This window comes from Melanostigma gelatinosum (genome assembly GCF_949748355.1).
Source record: "Melanostigma gelatinosum genome assembly, chromosome: 1".
Lineage (NCBI taxonomy): Eukaryota > Metazoa > Chordata > Actinopteri > Perciformes > Zoarcidae > Melanostigma > Melanostigma gelatinosum.
In genome coordinates this window covers 11,361,408-11,383,363 of record NC_136634.1, presented here as the reverse complement: position 1 = coordinate 11,383,363, position 21,956 = coordinate 11,361,408, and the positions used below count along the sequence as shown (strand labels likewise).

At 44.4% G+C, this 21,956-nt stretch overlaps 1 protein-coding gene across 3 annotated transcripts in view; it reads left to right on the top strand.

The window, feature by feature from the left end:
* Window positions 1-21,956, top strand: part of scaper (S-phase cyclin A-associated protein in the ER) — a 53,960-nt gene that overhangs the window by 22,576 nt on the left and 9,428 nt on the right. For 2 of the 3 annotated variants that reach the window (XM_079287395.1, XM_079287394.1), the window contains 7 exons: window positions 1,912-1,977; window positions 2,655-2,781; window positions 8,543-8,658; window positions 15,783-15,906; window positions 17,424-17,653; window positions 19,276-19,431; window positions 21,681-21,915. In XM_079287395.1, the coding sequence (XP_079143521.1) occupies window positions 1,912-1,977; window positions 2,655-2,781; window positions 8,543-8,658; window positions 15,783-15,906; window positions 17,424-17,653; window positions 19,276-19,431; window positions 21,681-21,915 (1,054 nt within the window). The remainder of the gene's footprint in view (window positions 1-1,911; window positions 1,978-2,654; window positions 2,782-8,542; window positions 8,659-15,782; window positions 15,907-17,423; window positions 17,654-19,275; window positions 19,432-21,680; window positions 21,916-21,956) is intronic. The other variant, XM_079287396.1, reaches the window with a different exon arrangement.

The following is a 21,956-nucleotide window of genomic DNA, read 5'->3' as shown; positions in this document are numbered from 1 at the left end:
ATGCTCTGGTACAAGCTGCTTGTCTGTAGCTGGCTGCTTGTGAGTTGCTCTGCAGCGAACAGAGTCGCCAGTGTGTTGGTGTGTGTGTGTGTGTGTGTGTGTGTGTGTATACAAAGAAACTCCTGTAGGGAGACTGGTATATACAGTATGAGGTGGTAAGCATGACCTAACTCATTTTACCGTCTGCTGCCCTAGATTAAGGGGAACGGTCCTGCTCGTAAATGAACTTACGTCCTTAACAATGCATATGCAAGCTAAATGGGGTTTAAGTACATTGAGTTATTGAAGTATTAGCATCATTTTTGTTCTCTTTATTGCCATTGAACTGATGCCTGGCTTGCTTTCTAGGTCTGTGTTGTGTACATTGACGTCGCAGTTTGAATAATGTGATTCTGCAGCATTGGAGAGAAGTGTGTCTCTGTAAAATGGGTTGAGATCTGTTTTGTTATAAACTGTTTAAATTGATGATATAGTTGTGTTTTCTCTTCTTGCTGATCACTGATATTTATTGCTGGAGGCCCAACATGGGCTGCTTCTGACAGTAATGAATTGCTCTGCAATTGCTCCCTGTTTGACCTGTTTAGGTATAAACCTGTCTGATATTAATATTTTAATATCATAAATTACAAACAGGGCGGATTCAGGCCCTTCTGAAAGCAACTCTGTGCGACTCATTTATCCTGCTCACCGGAAACGGAGCATAACTACATCTACAATGAATGTATATTGTTCTCCTCGATCACAACTTGCTCTATTGAGATTCTAATACAGTGATATCGTTTTTCTTTTCCTCTTTTTGATAGTAATATGGCCGGTCTTGTTGATTGCATGTTGAGATTTTTACCTTGATATTTGAATATGAAGAAGAGTATAGTATTTGATAAGACAAGGCTGCTTTTTTTTTATAATTCTAGTCTTAACAACCGTTTTTTAACAGATGGATCTATTTATAGGGCTGGTTAAGTGGATAGCAGGGCCGTCCTTCAATCAGAGGATCGGTGGTTCGATCCCCGGCTCCCGCTAAACGCATGTCGATGTGTCCTTGAGCAAGACACTTAACCCCAAAAATTGCTCCCATAGCTGTGCCTACGGTGTAGAAATGTGATAGAATCTGAATTGTAAGTCGCTTTGGATAAAAGCATCTGCTAAATGACTGTAATGTATACAGATAAAACTATTAAAACAACAAATTAGTAATAACACTAATCTTTCTGAACGCTAGAATATGTGCCCTCGATGCCCTCGTCTGGCTGTGAGGTGAGTTATCAGTTGTTTTTAGAGAACCGTCCTTGAAAACAAGAGATTGTGATTAGAGGATGAGGCTCTGGTCGATCAAATCCACCTGTCGTCTTCCAGGAACTTTGTGATCCTATCAGTGTAGAGATGGGTAACCGGAAGGCGCTCAATCTCACTCTGATCAATAGTTGCTTATCGTGTCTGGGAATACCTGACTGACAGATAGAATCCCCCACAAAGAAGAACAGGGTTTGTGTTTCTCCGAGTCTGGCTGTTGGAGCAGTGCCCCGTAGATACCGGTCCCCTAATGACCATGACCTTTTACGAGGTCTCGCATTGAAAACACTGCTCGTAACCTCCTTTAACTGTTTATTTGACAGTGAGTGAAGTGAAGAACTTGAGCCTCCCTTGTTAAGAATGACTCAAAGGAAGGCAGATTTTAAAGGGAGAGTTCAGTCTTCGTAATATCGATGGCAGCCAAACGCTCGTACCCGCAGAGCCAGTGTCTGATTATTTTAAACCGAGTTACTTGGTGAGCGGCTGACAGGCCAAATAAACACTCAGTTTGAACTTTTTCTCGATCTCTTCACACTTTCATCCGTTGTGTTCTTCACTGACGGGCCGAACACTTTTTTCCTGGTAGTCAAAGACTTATTCCTACTTTTCCTCCTGCAGGGCGAAGGAATATGAGCGGTCAGTGGAGGCAAAGACACAGGTCCCCGAGTCCCCGTACAAGGCCAAGTAAGTCTTTATCGTTTCACAATTTAAAGTTTCATAGGTTTTCGTCATTTTTAATAATTTACTCGAATGATTATAAGGCTTTGGTGTAGGGCGGCAACGAACACTTATTTTATATCATTTCCGTTTTATCATTTAGTCCAGAAAAAAACACACATTACCCAAAATGCATCATGTATTCCTGTTTCAGGGTTGCAACTAATAATTATTTCATGATACATATACTGTAATTATACTCCATCCATCCATCCATCCATCCATCATCCATCCATCTATCCATCTATCCATCTCATCTATCTATTAATTACACACAAATAAATCATTATTTACATTCCTGAGGCAGGAAGAAGCACAATTTGGCATTTTGCTTAGCAAATGATCCAAATTGTTGCAGATTGATTTTATTGTTTTACTCTTTTCAGCGACATTCAGATTGTTTTGTTTTCTGTTTATTGTCCTACAAAACAAAGAAAAGCAGCAAATCTTTTCATTTGAGAAGCTAAAACTGTAAAAACAGTTAAATTACCATAAAAATTGTTAATGTTTCTGTTGATTGACTAATCATACATTGCAGTAAGAGTTTCAGCTCTTCTGTGGTGGCCGACGTAGCGTGGAAACACGGTTAGAGAGCTGGTGTTTGTGAACGGATCTCGAACCTCTATCGGCTCTCGTGTGTTCAGGTTGCAGCGCCTGGTGAAGGACCTGTTGAAGCAGCTGCAGGGTCAAGACAGCGGCCAGAGCGCCAACAACAAAGTGTCTGGTCTGGACCGAACTCTGGGAGAGATCTCTCGCATCTTAGAGAAGCAGGTAGAGCAACACGTCCATACAATAGATCTTTTATTAGTGAGCTGGTGATAAGATATTGGTTGTATATGAATGATCAAACTGTTTTAAGCACCTACACCCTTACTTTTCTTCACCATAGATGTCCAGCTCAATGGTTTGTTACCAGTCCTCATCCTCTCGGGTGCATTTTGTGCCGGTCTGCTTTGCAGCAGTCTGCAGCAGTGCACAGGTCATGCCAGCCCTTTGGCGTGTCTCCTCCGTGATGAGTCGTGTTTGGCTGTGTCGCCCCGCGTCTCACCCTCCCAACGTAGAGTATCGCTTACTCCAAACCAACTTGCCTTTGGTTATTGGCTGATGAAGACCAGATTAGCTGTGTTTTCATTGTGCAGATGGTACCAATAGAGGAGCTTCCCAGCACGAGAGCGAGCATTGTCTCGTGTCTATGGGGCTCGCACGACTCAGATGTCACTGGTTTAGACAATAGTAAATTGGATTTCCAGATGAAATGCCATGAATTCACGAGACTTTATTGAACAAAGGCAAGTGAATTTGACATTTTTTCAGAGATTTGCTTTTTCTCTTACACTTCATACAGCTGTATAAATAAATATAATTGTCAGATATAATGGCAGACATTTATAACTATAGTTGATTTGAAACATCTGTCACAGAGGTTTTGTTGCATGACGGGAGTTTTTTTTTTTTAACAGTAAAACTCGCATCAATTTTAGACTGAGAGGAGGAATTAAAACACCTGCCACCGTGTTTATGATGAGGAGAATATACAGCCCACTTCCTGTAATGAGGCATAAATTTCCTGCCAAGTTGCGGTTCGAGCCATCATAACATCCCACTGTGCATGCCTCTGGGCGTGAGGACTGAGAGATTATGGTGTCCCATCAGTGACGAGGGGGGCCGGCTGGAGAGGCTATTACCGAATTTCCCCTGGGGGCGAAGAAAGAAGTGGCTGAGGTGGGTGGCACAGCGTCCCGTAAAGAGAGAGGAGGAGACCAGTGTGATGTGAGTAGCTCACAAGCTGTCACTATATGAGGGCTCCTCCCCTCAGCTCCACGTACTCCCAGTGGGAGGTCAGAGGTCATTGGGCCACAGTAGATGTGCTCTATTCAACAGCGGTGTCGCTGTGAAGGAGGCGGCTCCGTCCGGGTGCCTTTGCTTTGTCTTTTTTTTTTTACCTCTGCACAAAAGCAAGTTTTGTCAAGTTCTGCTTCAGCAGCTTCTTCGAGAAATATCCAGCCGGAGCCGAGAGCAGCAAAGTGATTGGCCGAGGAGGCAGCCTAGGGAGCACTTCTCTCTGTAATCCCTGGACAAAGTCAAATAAATAGAGTCTCCGTCAGCATGGCTGTCTGGCCCCTGAGTCACATCAAGTCGGGACCCTTTAGATTATTTGACCTAACAAGCATCTCTCATGTCATTGACTCACCTAGAGATTTGTTTTTCTCCCCCATATCTGATTCAGTCTCCACTTTCTCTACTAATTCCTTAGACAACACCCGACACTCCCCCTCCTGCACTGCTGTTTGGGTCCCACCCTCCCCTCAGTCCTCCCCTGCTTTCTAGGCTACATCTAGTCTCTGACCCCAGTGTGTTTCTCCCTCTGAGGCCTCTAATGGTTTATTTTGTTTTTTTCCTTTACTCGCAGTGATTGAGAATATCAATTTTCTCGATGTGCTGCTCTTTTCTTGCCTTATTACTGAGCACTTGTGTTTCCCAATGGTTTCAGTTAAAGCCTGTCTAGAACAGAGCAACATGAACGTCATGTAGGTATGAACTGTCAGGAGCATGGTGCTCTGACAACCAAGGCGTTTTCCTTTGGCCGGCTGTCAGAGCCTGGTTGGGACTGGTGGGAGTTGTATCTTGGGAGCGTGGGGGAAGGTGAAGGGCAGCGTGGGTAATGAGGTTCGTAGCTCGGGCCTCCAGCAGACTGACGGATACAGCCCAGAGCAGCAGCGTCAGAACGTTGTCACAGGCGGTGAAAGTGAGCAGCATGCTATTCAGTTTAGACATTTCAGGAGAAAAATATTCTTCTGTCACACTTGATTCAAAGTGTTACTTTATTGTTCATTACTTCCCAGTTTTAAAGAAAAGTGAGTTATGGCTTTCGTTGTCGCTATCTGTCAATAATAATAACATAATAAAATAGTTGTCAGTGTTTTGGACATTTAGATGAGATTACTGCTCAAATGAATCATAGATTATTTGAATCATTAGTTCCAGCCCCGATGTGATCAGACATGTGTATCATTATAATGAAGGCTGCCGTTTGGTCGTTCAGTAATCTGATGATTAATTGAAAGAATTAGCTTAATCGTGAATGGAAAATCATCTAAAAGTTTCAGCTCTGATGTAATTGTATTTTCTCATTGTCATTTCTTCCCCAAACATTGTCCTGTTTGTTTCCTCACCACAAGACAAATAGGGAGTGAAATGGTTCTGAGCTTCTTGGTGTATTAGTTACAGCTAGAGGCTGTCTGTGGTTTCTGTGGAAGCTTTGGTTTTGCGCCACACTGGCCTTTGATTAATCTTGGCTGATTTTATTGAATAAACACAGTTTGTAGAATTATCCTTTTTCCATGTTTGCCCAGAACTCACACAGTCCACTGAATCATATGCCATCATGTCTTGTAAACACACAAGTTTATACTCTATCTTAAAATGTTTACTCCAGCAGCCTTGTTGTGGTTTGCAGTGGACTCGGCCCACAGAGCTTTGTTTACCACTCTTAAGATTTTTTAGGAAGCAGTATAATGATGAAACTGGTGTAAGGAGAGGGGTGTCCTACTCGTCTCTGTCTTTGTTGGGTTGCAGTTGTGAAGGAGTGAACTCCTGATTTGAAGGTACAGACTAAAGTTGAACGCAGTCCTTAATGAACTCCGCCAGTTGTTGTCCATCTGTTGGTGGGGCAGCACTGAGGCGGTGCCCTCTGCTTTAATTAAATTGTCTGGTGGGAGGAGCCTACGAAGTGCAATCTGGCTGGTCTGCTGGTCTGCGGACACTGTCGCAGGAATCACCAGCTGCTTCTGGCCTCCCATCAGCTGGGGTAACAATGGTCACCCTGGACAATAATTGGATAAGATTCCCCCCGTTGTATTATTCAGGAGCCATGCTCCTCGCTTGTGTCTTAATGCTCGGCCCTCAGTGTTTGAGGGGAAACTAGTTGCTCATCCTGTTACTGTGTTTTGTTGTAGCTTCTCTTGGGGTGTGAGCACACACTGACAGATTGGAACTTAAAGGGACACTCATTTTGGGAAATATGATTGTTTGCTGTCTTACCCACAGTCCCTATTCCATCACCTATATCAATTTCATGTGTTTTCAGTAGAGAGATACTGAAGTTCTGGGACATTATTTAGCCTAGCTTAGCACAAATAGTTAGAACAAGGGTAAATGGTTAGCCTACGTTTAGTATGCTAACATGCTCACAATGAAAATGCTTACTCACTGATATGTATTGGATATAATGATTGCCAAGTTCACCATTTTAGCGTGTTAGCATGCTAACATTTGTTAGCCACCCATGCTTCCAATAGTCTCTTTGGTTTTGTTCGTAGCCTCATTGCATGGGGAGGTAACTGATATCTACTCAATTCATCCAACGAGTGTATTTTCCAAAGTGTCGGCGTATCTGTTTGAGAACACTGGGTGGAACTGGGTGAAAACATTGTTTCATAAAGTTTGTATGCAAATTCAGCTTAATGGTTACACACACTGTCCCCATAATTACATACGAACCTGAATCCGGTTTGCCTCCGTTGTATGTTTTTAGGAAGGACGTGTCGTCACCAGATGCCGTTTCCCATTTGCTTAGAATGCCGACTTCTTTGCACAGCGCGGAGATCAACATTTGCAGAGCTCGGAGCCGTTTTGCAAAACAAACCTTTACTTTAAACATTATGTCTTTGGTGAGACGTGTGTCCTCACAGTGAGACTCTGGTGCCTCCTTTGTTTTTTCTGTGGACCATTGCATGCAGAGACCACCTAAAGGTAGTCTGTCAGGTAGTCTGAACCTAATCCTCTTCACTCGTATTGTTCCGTCATCACAACAGATAAATCTGTCAGCAGAGCAGAAGAGACAGCGACTAGCCAAGAAACCCGGGCCAGGACTGGGCAGGTCCCAGTTCCCCCCTTTAATACCGTTTGATAAGCTGCTATGAAAGAGCTGCCTTTTTCTCATTTAGCCGAGAAGCTTTTAGGTAGGCGTGTTGATGGGAGGGTTAAGAGAGGGGTTAAGCCAAGCTCAGTGACTGAGACCCAATTGATTAGGCATGGAAACTGCTGGCAACGTACAGAAAGAAAGTCAAAATGAAGTCTTTGAGACATTTCTCATTACGTTAAAGGGTCTTTGGCGTGTTTGATAATGTTTTTTCCAAAACCCTAAAAGATTGTTCTGTGTGTGTGTGTGTGTGTGTGTGTGTGTGTGTGTGTGTGTGTGTGTGTGTGTGTGTGTGTGTGTGTGTAACACCTGAATCGAGGAGCAGTTACCTCAGCATGAATGACAGATGAAGAGCTTATCTGTAATTTGGTAAAGAACTCATCTCTCTCAATGTGTTCAGGCTTGTTTGGCAGCTTCCCATGTGCGGAACAAAAAGCGCTGTGAAGAGGCTGGATCTCTGTGCTGCCACAGCACCGAGGAGCCTGTAACCTCATTAGGTGTAGGAGTGACCCGCGGTGTAACACGGCCCTCTGTCCCATCAGCAGCTCCTTCCCACCCTGTCGACCCGGGCACTAACACGCCCGATAGTCAGCGCTCGCTCCTGGCTTTGTACTTGTTGATTTATAAGACACTGTAGCAACAGCATCTGACCTACTGCCAATTACTCATCAACACAGGAGTGCAGGGCCTAACTATTTACACGTGTTCATAAATCTGATGCACCGGACTTGACTTTGTCCGCAACTTAGGTTAGTTCGTATTCTGTTTTTGAACTGTTATAGGTAAAGTGAGAAGTTAAAATAACTACGGGTTTTGTTTGTAAAGAATACTAATAGTTTATTTCACTAAAGCTCCTCACTGATTGGAGGAAGGTAGATCTTGTGACAGGCCATTAGAGCTGAAGCATTGTACCATTTAGTCAAACACACTGAAATGATGTTGTAAGAAAAGTGTGCTATCAGTGCAACACTTTTAGATCTAAAGTAACTAGAAGTGTTAGAGCAGCTTCTTTGCAAGCAAGTGAGGCAGGATGATGTTGAAAGTGTGTGAACAGGATTACGTCACTCTTTAAACCCTGTAAATGCTGACGCAATAGGTGAAATAATGTAAATGCTGCATCTTTATTACCTCAGTAGATCTAATGCATTCCCAACTTAGGTGTGACGATGATAATAATGTTTTTTTTCCAGTAAACTATTCTAATAGATCGATTGTCTTGATTGTAGTTCTGTAGCTGCCCCCTTCTTTGTTTGGCCAAGTGACGTTTTCTCGGTCTGTGGTGATCCGTTGAGACCACCCCGGTGCTAACTGGAGCCTGCAGAGCATTTACCATCCACAGAAACGTGACTGTTGTAGGGCGGAGTCGGGTTGTGCACTTTTGAGATTAAACAGGAATACTTTTGGGATCACTTTGTTTCAGATTTCAATCCCTCGCCCCTGTTGGAGAAAGAGCGGTTCCCTCTCTGGTGAGAGCCATGTAATCCCCTGGCCAGCCTGTGGCTTGTTGTCCTTTCACTGTACCTCTGTTTCTCTCTCTCTCTGTCTCGCTCTCTCTCTCTCCCCCCCCCCCCCCCCCTCCCTCCCTCCCTCTCGCTGTCCTTGCCTCAACAGAACAATGCAGACCAAGTGGCCTTCCAAGTAGGCGGCGGCCTGTCGGCTCTGGAACAAATTCTGCAGGTCGTTGCCGCTGCTTCCACTCCCACTGCAGTTCCTCGTATTCCTCTCAAGTGAGTACTGTTACCAAATTGAAATACTTGGATTTCAATTAATATCATCATACACTTTGAATGTATAAAAGTAAATGGTGTGCTCGGGTATTTTTCCGTGATTTTAGCACACAACTCAAAAACAACAAAAAAAGATTGCGATACGCTCAAGTTTGTTATCGTGACTTAATCAAGTTTCTGTTTCAAGCCAGCAGGGTGAGCTGTCTCTTTAGCTTATCATGGGAACAGTTTGATTTCTGAAACTCTCTGACCAGTTGTTGTTTAGATCAGCCATGACATTAGCCATGCGTGGACGTGAGCTCGCTGACAAGGTGTAAGTCTAAATTGAGGTTCATTGTCAGGATGGGAACAGGTGTGGAGGGATTTTCTGCAATGACAGATATTCCCTGTGAACGATCTACAATGAACAGCACGACCCCACTGAAAATACACATGTATTATCACATAAATGTTGCTCCATAGTGTTTATCTCATCAAATATACTATTAATATATGATATCTAGATAAACGCATATTTACATTTCTCTTTGGCCGTGTACAAATACACTCTTTCTTTTGAAATAATAAAGAATTATCAGATTTGTATTATTGTGTTTACAAAAGGTAAAGGACGACATACTGCTTAATGTCTACTCTTCTTTATTCACAAGGCCTCTAACAGCTGTCACAGTCTGACTTCTCTCTGACTGTATCCTTTCTCTGACCCGACGGACTTCTTTATTTCCTCTCTCTTTGTTTGTTTTTTTGCAATTGCCCAAAGTGAGTAAGCTATTCTCAACGAACCAACTTTATCATTGTTTATAAACTGTTTCATCTCAGTAAATATCCTCAAAATGTATAAACGAGGAACAGCGTTCGAGAAAGTGAGAGCGTTTCCATTTCCGTAATCAATTTGTGCTCGTTCTTTTCTCTCGAAACACAAAAAGCACACGTGTCCTATCCATCATTTAGAGTGCAGAGTATTTTTGAGTTGTGGGTCTGGTGTTTGCATGGCCTGCCAGTAGATAACCTCAGAGAGGCTGCCGTGCTCACTAGTGGGACTCTGTAATGGACTCGAATGGCCTTGCACTCCCATTCATTAGCATTTACTGGTCTCTGAATCTCTGCTAATGGACAAATGCTTCTTATATTTATAAGGCTTTTAAAGGGAATCGCATGTATATTGATTTTCTTCTCCTCTCTCTTCCTCAATCATTGTAATCTGGGGGAATTTCGAGCAGACTTTTGAATTTAAAGAAATGTTATTATCTTAAATGGAAAGACTGTCTTCTTGCACAAAGCGTTTGTTTGCACATCCGTGCATGACTCTGTTGTTAGCTTAAGTGCACACGTTACCTCCTCGGCTTTTAAGACATCTTCTTGACACGCCGCGGTGAAGGAGCAGGAGGTGAAGATTAGCCCCTTGTGTTTCTATCACACGAGTTATAGATAATTATAAAAGTATGGTCTTGAACTGAACCTTTCCCTAATGGCTAAACGGGTTTCTCTGCAGAGGAGTTTTACAAAAGCATGAGATTAGCAGTCGTCTCACTGCGGTATATTCGAGGCCTAATAGGTTATTTCAGTAGCTTGTTTGGAATCAAGCTTAATACCTCAGTTCACCGGCTTGCCTGTCACTTCCCCCTGTGCTGCTAATACTGCCGGACCCTTGAGAGTTTGCCAGCTGAGAGCCGAGAGCTAAACCGGTGATAAGCCCCCGATGCACACATCAATCCAGCTCCGTGGAGACATTCATCCTCACCACATATAGTGTACGCAAGATGTTCTGTAGCGTAGATTGAAACGGCTTGTACCGCGATGAATTAGCTTTATTACATTACACCGATAGGCTACTACTGTGTGTCCATAAAACGGCTCTTTATTTTTATGAATCCAAACAAATCTTTCTTTTTCATGTTTTGTAAACCTTGTAAACAGCAGGAGAGGGTCACCTTTCAGAACCTTGTGATGCACCTCAGTCGGGTCAGTGTATTTGGGAGTGGGTGACGAGATGCAACACAAGGACGCAGCCCGACTGTCTACTTATCACTATCAATCATCTGGATGGCTGTGTGGCCTAATGGGCTGCTATGTAGACGCTCGCCCCAGAGTGCGCTACATTATCTGTTTACAGCGATGCTGCCGTATTGATCACCTCCTCCTACCAGATAAGCTGAGTGATTTACAAAAAAAGGCAGCTGCGGAGATGCTCCTGCCATATCTCTCCCCGGGGAGGCTGATTCCATATTGTTACCATTACATTAATGAGCTAATTCCTCTGCGAGGCTCCGCTAATGTCCTGGTGTAACCCTGTGGTCACTGGAATGTCTCGAGCAGAGTTGAGCTTTAGCTGGCGAGATGATGCCTCACAAAACGCACAATGACATCCAAAATGTTTGCATGCAACGAAATGAATATCACTTCTCATTCATTTTATTAGTTTATTAGCTTTTCATTCGGTTCATTATTGTTCTTGGGGATTCATATTCACTGGCTTTAATGTGCTTAAATCACGCCATTGTTCAACATATATCTGTCTCTTAGTAAGACGACATAGGGCTGCGACTAACGGTTAATCTGCGTATTACTTTCACTAAGAAATAGAAGTCTAAAATAATCTGCAAATATTCCCATTTGAGACACTGAATTTTTGCCTTATTTCATTTTCTTTCAATCGACTAATCTTTTAATCAGCTATTATTTTACATTTAAGTCACCAGAGCTCACCAGAGCTAATACCAGAGCTCAAAACAATACTTTGATTAATAAACTATATATTTAATGTTGTACTCTGTGAAGTACCCAGTATACCCGTCATATGTACCAGCATTTGTACAGAATCACCATTATGTAGTTGGAGCTGTTTTGTCCCAGACTGTTTAACTGGTAAGGACAAAATAAATAAAGGGACCAACTCTTGTTTGCGTTTCAGTAGTTAGCCTAGATGGAGGAGTCCCTTTTGTCTTTCTGTTATGTAAACTGCATATTAGTTATATTAACTAGTTAAACCCAAACACAGTGTCAAAGATGTCTCGTATCTTTATTTGGCTTCCAATAGGGTCACTGAAGAGAAGACCTCTGTGTTGGTCTCAGCACTAGACCCAACACAACTTATGCTTTTAAACAACTAACGGAACAGAAGCAACGCCTATTATTATAACTATTATTATTACTATTATTCTTATAATAATGATAATTATAATCATGATAATATGGGGAGCTAAAATCGAATTCAAAAGTAATGTTTTGGTCGTGCTGTCTGACTGTTTCCATTGATTTGAAAAAGAAGAGCAGAGCGATGAGGGTAACTTGAACAGGAGATCTCCTGTGAAGGGTTTAGGAGTCTTTGGACATTGCGTGTTAACCCAATTTGTATTTCCACAACTGTCTCGCATGACCTGGCGTATCCTGTGAAATCAGACCTGCTACCTGTGGTTTTATTTCAGGATGTTTTCCACCATTTGTGAGAGTGTGTGTGTGTTTGTGCACACACTTTTGCTCCCGTGTGACGGCTCATCAGATTTCATACCTGGCCAGTGTGGCACGACAGCAAGAGTAGATGTCTTGGAAGCACTCAGGGTATCGGAGAGTCAACAGCAGAATCAAATTAAATGTCATAGATAGAAGTGAATGAAGGGATTGTTTGACAGCACAAGGAAATGGATTTGCCTCCTCACCTTTTATTTTGGCTTAGGATTCTTTTTCTTCCCCTGAACACAAATTTACCCTGTTTAAGAAGAAGGGACTCAACCTGATCTGGAAGTTGGTCCGATTTCTGCAGCGTCGCTCCGGTCAGGCTTGGCTGCGCACATAGGAAACGCACAGAGACGGCGAGAAATGTGAGACTCTGGTTGAGGAGCACAGATCTCCGGCTTGATAAGTGAAGGCAGTGACAAAAAGCAGAAAGACCCTTTTACATGCTTGTTGTCCTGTTGTCAACCGAGTTGAGAGTTGGCCATTTACTATAATGAATGGCTTAACCATACGTCTCTCTGCGAGGACAATGTTTATACGTTTTACTTCTGATGTGTGCTGGAGAGTTTCCGGTAACCAGGCTGTGAAAGGCTCTCTGAGTCCTGTTGTGGACAAATAATGACTGTCTGGAATAGTTTCTTATTCTTTATCTTTTTTTCTAGCGGTGTCTATCAAACTTTTACTAAAATGTATTAAGTGATATTTGAATATGAGGGTTTAAATTCAGAGTCAGTTGCACACCTAATCCCCCCCCCCCATCCCCCCCCTACACCCAAGCCTCCACCTTATCATGCATGGGCCTGTTGGCCACCCAGGCAGAGCCCCCAGAGGGCTGCAGAGGGGCGAGACAGGATCAGATGTGCTCCGTCCCTCTACCTCTTGGCCGCATGTCTCTATGGATCTGAACAGCTTTGCAGGTAAATTGTTATTCCCTGGCTGTGTGAGGTTAAGCTGGTTGGTGCAGATGGGCTCATTATTCGCATCTCACTTCCATTCTCAAGTCCAACTTCAAAGCAGAATTGTTCTAAGAGTGATAATGCACTGAATGGATCGTGGTTTTCATTGTGGGAGGAAGCACAATCTCTCAGAGTAATGAAAACCCCGTAGTGGTGGAGGTGGAGGAATGTTCCCTGCTGAGATGGACTGGCACACATCGGTCCCTACAAAGTTTTTGTGCAACCTGAGACGGGGTGGTGTGGCACTTTACCAAATTGTTTTACAAAATCTTTGACTGGAGCTGTCATGGGGGGGGGGGGGGATTGAGATAGCCAGAATCCCAGAGAGGGCGGACTATCAGGTGTCGTGCTCATCAAGCTCAATTAGGTGGGAGGAAACCAAATACAGATCACTGTGATGGTTCATTGTGCGAGCTGGTGTAAGGGCAGAACTCAGACATGCCTCTGACAGCCTCCTCATTTGTTCAGAGACGACCAAAGACAAGCCCGATTAGCTGTGCTTCAAAGCAATGCTATGCTCATTACATGAGCAGTTGAGTGAGTGGATTGTGAAACCAGAAGGTCCGGTCTGTCGTGACAGAAGTCAAGTGGTTTAATTAGAATATACTTGTCAGTTTGTAGAGAGACAATAAAGCCATGCCTTGAGTTTAAATTCTCAGAGCCTTAATGTCACTGGTGTGTAATACCACTTTCTTATTTGTCCCTTTTTTGTGATAAAGCGGAGCTTTTAGAGTTCCCTGTTTATACTCTGAAGTAGTACGAGACAAGGCGACCAGTCTCGGGAATCGTTGCATCATTTGCTGAACCGTAACAAACTGCATTTGAAAAATGTGGTCAAAAGGTGTCTAACGTAGATAGAGCGACAGTTACAAGTGGCTTCACACACTTGTCACAGCATTTCATTTTAGTTTTTGGCAAAGTTACCATGTGGAAACTGCCTGTATCAAATGTAACAAACAATACGTCTAAATCTTTACCGGAAGTTCAGAGTTCAAAGTAGATTATTGCTCTCTTCATTTCATCTGGAATGAACGATTCAGTATCCCATTATAGCGGCTAGCACGGCAACAATCCAAGAAGGATTGAAGCCGTTCTAAAAGAAACCGGTGACAGTACTGCTTCCCAGGCATACTTTACGTACAACAAACATTCACAAGGAAGAGAGCATCAAATCTCAGTTGTCACCGGTGTAACCCGACTACTACCATTGAGCAAGATGAACTCGATCTGGCTGTTCAGAAAACAGCTCTTTGACAGTAATCAAGTCAGTCCTGCCTCGTCATTTTTATCTCTGATAGGTCATGTGATATCCCTACTATTGTGCTCTACTTTACTCACCAGGCACATGATGTTACCAGGACAGTGACTTAACGTACTAAAGTAGCTCTTGTCCTTTTTATAAAATGTACATGTCAGCTGCCACAGCTTGAATTTCATAAGCTATTTGGAACATTAAATTATAAAACGGTATTTCAGGAGAAAGCAGATGAGTTGCCATCTTGGTATTTGCATAGAAGCTGATCTTTGTCCCGTGTTCACTGAAAATGGAGAGTCCTGATGCCGCACGGCTGCAAACGGCAGAGTTTGGTTGGGATCTCATGTTACCTCACCTCTTGCTCCACACACACACTGCTCAATCAGTGCACTTAAGCGTTACGGTTTAACTTTTTCCACTGTCTTTATGCTTTAATGAAGTTACTGTCAATATAGCTGCCATGTAGGACATTAACAACTTGCAAAGAGGCCTTTGCTCTGTTATTGTTTTCAGGTTGACGGAAGTGAGCTTTGATGTGAGATTTGGACGCTATCCGATCACTAGAATATAGTGCTTCTCACATTAACACCATGTTCCACGTGTGACAGCTTTACTCTGCAATGTCAATAATGATGCAGCAGAACGACTGAATGCAGAGCAAAGAGTGGAGGAAGTTATCGACAGACCCGGGTCTGCCTCCGCCTAATCTATTCTCCTTTCCCATGCCAGCGTGGTTTGACCGAAAACGTGCAGCAGATGTGAAGGTTTCGGGAGATATCAAAATGTTTACGAGTTGAAATAAACATGGCCTACTTTAGGCACTGCAGAGGCAGATTCCTTTCCCCCAGCGAGCAGATAGGACACGCCATTCTGCCAATGGCTAAAATATACAGTTGTCAGAAAATATTAACTGATGAAACGGGAGGCGAGGGGGGAGTAGTAGTCACAGCAGAACGATGGCCAGTTATCTGCAGCATTAATCTTCTCTGGGGGGGGGGGGGGGGGGCTCGTGGAGCAGAGGCATGCTGAGGAGCTGCTGAGAGGAGTGGTGTTATCTCTCCGGCGGAAATGCTGAGCTATCTCAGCCAAGATGGGACCCAGATTGCGCTCAGCTCCTCTGAAGGTGGCTGTGGTGGGGGGCGGGGGGGGGGGAGTCTCCACATAAGTAGCTGATATGAGTGTTTTATTCCTCAAATCGGCTTCCTTACTCGCGCCGTCAGTGAGATATGCGTTTGACTTGTGAAGACAAACTGCCCCCTTAAGGAACCACAAATACAGAAGAGTGTGTTTGGTTTCCTGATGACTGCAGATAGTCTTGTCAGTGCCCAGGGCGAGACATTTACATCCCAGTAATGAGGTTTCTTTAACGGATTGCAAGGGGAGTAGCAGCCTGCCTTGAGGTGTGTGTTTTTTTTATTTTTACTTGTGATCAGTAACCATTTGTCATCTTTCTGTGTTAGGTCCCTCTGTGCTGCTGTAAACACCTACTACCTGGCATGTTCCTGCTGCCCCCCCAGCTGCTCATATGTGCTGTTTAGCAACAAGATAGCTCTCCTCATGGACCTGCTGCTGCATCAGCTAACAGTAAGTTTGATGCGTCTCAGTACATTGCGATTACCTCCTACCTAATTAGCTATCTGTAACTGTAAAGAAGGTGTTGGATAGGTTTAGATACAGGGCATTCAAGGCGTGATCAAGTATTTGTAGCGAAGCCACACATTCATTGAGCCTTTTTATTAAACCGTCCTTGTTTTCTTTACATTAATCTGTTTGTATACAGTGCTTTGACCGCTGCCTTCTTTGCGAGTGTCGGTTCCCGCCACAGTGTTAATGAAAGACAGAGCAAGACACAAGCTAGCGAGTAACAAAGCGTTTGCCCAGCCTCTCCCCCGATGCCTCCTCCTGACTGAGGGGAATGTGAGAGCGCAGGCAGGCAGGCTGCATTGCGGTGACATGTCAGCCCCATATCCTTCAGCACTCTGTAAGAAGGACTGTAAACATCAGCCCACTCCAAACATCTAACGGTGGCGGCTCGCTGGGGCCGCCTACGCTCACAACACAGGACAGGACAAGGCACAGGCACAGGGTTGTGGTACATGCATGAACTCTTCTGGGGCTTCCTCCTCCAGTGAGTGAGTTCCAATCCAAAGAAGTCATATTTCCTTAGGGCACACAGGGAGAGGTTAGTTTGGTTCAGTTTGTATAAAACATATCCCAGCAGCTGCTCTGCTGACTGACATATCCAACAGCACTGCAGGAGACACACTAACTGTTCTCCATGTGTCCACTGCAGATTAAGAATTAGGCTCAAAACTCGATTCATGCTTTGATACATTGCAATTCAATTTACAAGTGAGACAATAAAGTTTTCAAATTCCGCACAGCTTTAATTTTGTTATTTTAGTATGTCCGTTGCTTGACTGAGTGTGTGTTCATGTGTATGTCTATGTTCTGGTATGCGTGTGTGTAGGCAATGGAGTAAAGCAGTGGGGGTTGCACTGCCATATGAGCGTGTACCCTTTTAATTAGATTTGTGGAGAATGTCGGTGGATTTACCTTTGCTGTCAGCATGCACCCCAACCATTAGAGCAAATGAGAAGCTTTTACCTATGCAAGCTTTTCCATGTTACGCAGTAGCACTATATTTTAACAGGGCCCTCTGCTTGTGTGTTTTATCAAGTTTGTCTGGAAATGCAAATGAACGAGAAATGCTCGGCTGACTACACTATTTAATTGAGTTCTAGAGCCTTTTTATACGAGCTTTATCTTGTCACCGTGTAGCTGGTTCTTGGTACATCGTGCACCCCGGCTTTTCTGTCATTTGTGTGGCCAAGGAAAGGCCTTAAACAGCTACTGTATGCCTTTTACTGTAGCTACCACAAATAACGAGTGTATTCTGCTGCTTTTTGGCCTTACGCTGGTGAATATTCTCGCTAAACTGTGTAACGGGCCAACAATGTGGGAAAATCCTTTTGCTAAACAAAAACAGGTCATTTAACATTAGCCTCTGCGTTCAATTTTTCTCAAATTCATCAAAGAACACAGTTTTGATTAATAGGTAGGCTACCGTCTGTGACATTATTTTCCTTCCATTCTTGCAGCTATATGTCCCAGATGAGGACAAATCCATTTTCGGGCGCAGTGTGAACAAACAAGTCTTTGAGGGCTTGACGACGGGATTGTTGCAGACCATCGCTACCATCCTCGGGTCGCTGTGGCCGCATATCTCTGAGTCTGGACAAGGTGAAAACACATGGATTTCCTCCCCAGATGCCAAGGTCAAGAGCTCTGCCACAGACTCCTTCAACACTCGCACACAAGACCTAATCAGGTATTTTCCTTCCTACGCTCTGTACTACTGACGCTGCTTCTCCTCCTCCTACATGCCACCTTTTTTTCCCTTATTTCCCGACCTTTTTACCTTCTTCAGTACATCCCTCCTTCACTCCTCTTCACTGGGTTGAGAGTTGGTCAACCTCTGATTTCCTCATCATGCCTTATGTAAAGAATTGGCTGACAGAATGTCAGATCTCTTTGGAAATGGTCCAACTGGTGTCTTGTTAGAATGGGAGTAGTGTGAGAATGAGGGTGTATTCTGGCATCCTTCCAGCTTGTACTTTTTCCACACATTCAGCGCCGCATTTCAAGTAAAATCCGTTTTAGGGGGGGCCACAAAGTAGCATAAACAAAGAGCACTTCCACAGCTTTGAAAGGCCTCCTTGAACCTGGCGTTGGAGCTCCAGCCATGTGGGTCTGGGCTGTAGGAGTTGGAGAAATGTGGGCTGTGAGGAAAGGCAGGCCCGGCCTGATGAAGCCTCGTGGAAGAGTGCAGTCTTTCCACCACCACTCCCACAAGCCATGATTCATCTGGTCGGAGCAGCTGCACAGGCCCACCACTCTCATCCACTGACCCAGTCGTAACCCTGGAGACAGGGGAGGGCCTGAGAAAAATGGTGTCGTCAGACTGGTAATCCCAAGTACGAGCACAAGATTTACATCAACTGCCTTGTATAATGTATATGCTAGTGAGGACAAAAGATCAAAACATTTTTTTGCTTTTGCAACACACTTCCATTATGCAAACCCATACATCACACAGAGAGGAGATCGCCATTTCCTTTCCTCTTATTACCAGTTGCTCAGTTTGACTTTCAGTGCTTTTAGTTCCCTGTCATTGTTGTAAATGCTGAGGCGCCGAGCGGCAAGTTCGACCACCGGGCAGGTTGTCAAACAGAGAGCAGGCCCCGCACAAAAGCAGTCGGTGTGAGGAAAGATCCTTTCAACCGACGTAAAGCTGTGGAAGAGGATCAAGTCAAAACAATGGGGCTTGGTTCAAGTGTCAGATGACCTGGAGTGGAGGTTGAATACGGTCATAATCACCTGTTTTGAGAGGACCTCAATGAGTGACAGTTCTAACAAAAAAAGGTATGCGAAAGAAGCGAGGAGTCAAGACGGCGATTAGATGAGGATCCGTGGCTTCACAGCGACCACGTCGGCTCCTAGAAAGCCTTGATTGGCAGCTGTAGTGCCGTGTAGATTTCTGTAAGCTCTTGGTGCCTGAGCGGAGCCCGAAGGTCCAAGCATACCGGAGCTGTGAGAAGACGGCCCCAGGTTAGCACACTGTGTCAAGGGCCCCAGAGCTGGGCTGGCACAGGGGCCACAACAGCCCTCTAATGACACTATTAGCAGTGATTTGTGGCTGAAAGAGTACAGGGAACATGATCACGAGACCTGTCATTGGCAAAGACAAATTGGAGATATCGCAGTAATAGCAGGGGTGGAGGGCTTAGGTGAGGTGTCCGTTTTCAGCGGCAGTGCTGTGGAAGTATGCACAGTAAAGGCCTTTGTTTGCCTGTGTGAGATGAGCTTTTTTCAAAGGAAGTCTACCATAGTGCATTTGGGGAAGGTGATATTAACCACTGCATGTTTTTTTCTCTTGTGTGTTTCTTCCAGCTATGTAGTGAACATGGGTCTGATCGACAAGCTGTACGGGTGCTTCTTGTCGATCCAAGGTCCTGTAGACGAGCATCCCAAGATGTCTGCTTTCCTCCAGCAAGCCTCGGCTCTGCTGCACAGCATGTGTAAGCTGTGTTTTGTCGTAACCGGACGGTGAGCATTCCTCTTACACGCGTTTAAACTGTGTGATCTCTTGGTTGTCCTCTGATAAACACACACGCACTCACTTTTCTCCGTGCGTCTAATGGCGGAGACCGAGTCGCCGTCTGTTCTTTAATGTCACGAGGATCCATAACGACGGGAATCCCGCTTACTCAAACACAGCCTGTGGTTCCTCTGCAATCAGCCAGCAGGTCGTTTCTTCCAGCCAGCTAGCTGGCTAAGCTGTCGTTACTGCACATAGAGATAGGCATCTACTTGACCCGGTGCTCTGTCACTCACCATAAACCTTAGCCTGCAGCGTGGGGGGAGCCCACACAACGTGTGCTACAGTGACCTCCACACAGAGAGGTTCAGCGGCGCCGCTGACAGAGGCGACGCACACAGTCACACCAAGGGACGCCAGAATCCAAATTCCTCACTTAAAAGGAAACGCTAAACCACGGTAGCAAGGAGATATGCTTTGATGTTGTGCATTGCAATGAGCTTTATGCATTGTAATTGTCGATGCAGAATCAAGGTATCAATCCGGCCAATTAGGTTTCCTTTTCATAACTACTCCACCACTTGGCAGCACATTACGCCATCATCTTCTCATTGCGTTTTGAAGCGTCGCCCGGTGTGCTGCAGCACCTTGCCAGCTGCAAGGTGCTGCAGTAACAATGACCAGCTGCTTCACACCAGCAAAGTAGAAAGATGGCTACGGCGGTTTTGTCACTGAATATCTGTGAGAAAACATCGTGTCAGACTTTGCAGGTTTAATGAGGCCCGTGTTGTGATCAATACGGCAGCCAGCGAGCTCCGTTCTGCCAAGATTCTCCGTGTGTATAAGAATGCTCAATCGGCTCGAAGAATATTTTGGCCGTGCCAGTTGCTGTGTCAGGGGATTATAATGGCATTAGGAAGGCTGTGTTCTTGCCTAGCAGCATATTTCACGCAGAGCCTGTTGGCTAACATCAAGTATCAGCATGCGCTGTAGGTTCCATCCAGAGGTTACACCCCCTCCTTTCTACATGGCTGCAAATCATAGCCGGTGCTGCTGTGGTAGTCTTAAATTGTCTGTCTGTACTAGCTGAGGGTTTTCTTCAGAGTCGTCCGCGTTGCTACTGGAGAGAATGGATAACACTGAAGCATTCATTTCTCTCCTTTTCTTTATCATTGCAGGGTTTTTATGTCAAAACAATGCAGTCATGTTGAGTGTAGTTGACCCTGCAGGTACTGATATGATTAGATAATACATATATATACCTTAGTAAATGTTGTAATTGTTCATTTTCTATGATTAGATTCTATCTTTTGACGCTCCTAGCATGACAGATTTTCTTTAAAAAATGGTTTCTAGACTGAGGCCCTGTCTCCATCCTGTGAAGCTTTTATTTAATGTACCTCCTCTTTTCAAAGCAGCGTTGTTTCTGGCTTTGTTGTTAAATGTAATGTTCAACAACAGGATGGTGTTACCGATCCCTTAACCAACAAGGTGGCATCTTGTTGAAACCAAGCAAACATATCGCCTTGAATCCTTTTTAAGCGAGCCTTGATTAAATGAGTTGCAGCACTCAGCACCTTGTCAGGCAGCGCTGTGCAATCCGCCAGCTTGAAGTAGCTGCCATGAGCTTCACGTCATGGCATTACTATGTTTACTGTAGCTGGAGGAGGGAGCGGAAGAGACTATCTTGAATCTTGAATGTCCCACTCTTCAGCTGCACCCAAACTGGCTGGCAGTGAATTTTACTCGTGAAGTGAAGAGTAAATCCGATTGGAAGCTCCTCACATACAAAGACTGCAAAACTGTAATTCCATAAATAAATAAATAAATAAAGCACATGAGGAGCATAAGATGAAGCTGTGATCCAACATGTCAAGATGCCGCACATGTTAAAGTCTGTGCTCTTCCACTCGCAGCAGTCCGTTAAGTCGGGTAATACGAACAGGGTAGCGTCTCTTATCTGAAGGGAAAGTCATCGCTAAGCCCTTGTCTGGGGAGTAAATCTAGAAGCCGCCGAGGTCTAGACTGTTATATGTGTCCGTAGTCTTGGGATGTCGCAGTGAGAGAACAGTCTGAAGTTCAGTTTTGTTTTTTTGTTTTTTTTGCATGATTCCAGCAGCATAAAGGCACAAATAAAGACCTAAATGCTACAAAGTGTTCCCTGGTATCTGGTATATATGTATGTGTGTTTATTTATGAGCACGTACATTTATTTTTGGTTTTGCTGACCACACACTCGCCCTCTCCTCCTCTCCAGTGCTCCCAGTATATTTGACAATAAACGCCAGGACCCGACTGGATTGACGGCCCTGCTGCAGTCCACAGACCTGGTGGGAGTGGTGCACACGCTGTATTGCATCCTGCTGCACAGTTTCTCGCCAGAGTCTTCTTCCCAGAGTCAGGAGCCCTATGGCCCCGGGGTCATCCAGGTGGCTTTGCAAGGCATCCGCTTCCTCAACAGTTTTGCCCTGCTTGACCTGTCCGCCTTCCAGGTATCATCCAAAATATTCTGTTTTCACTTTCACAAATATCG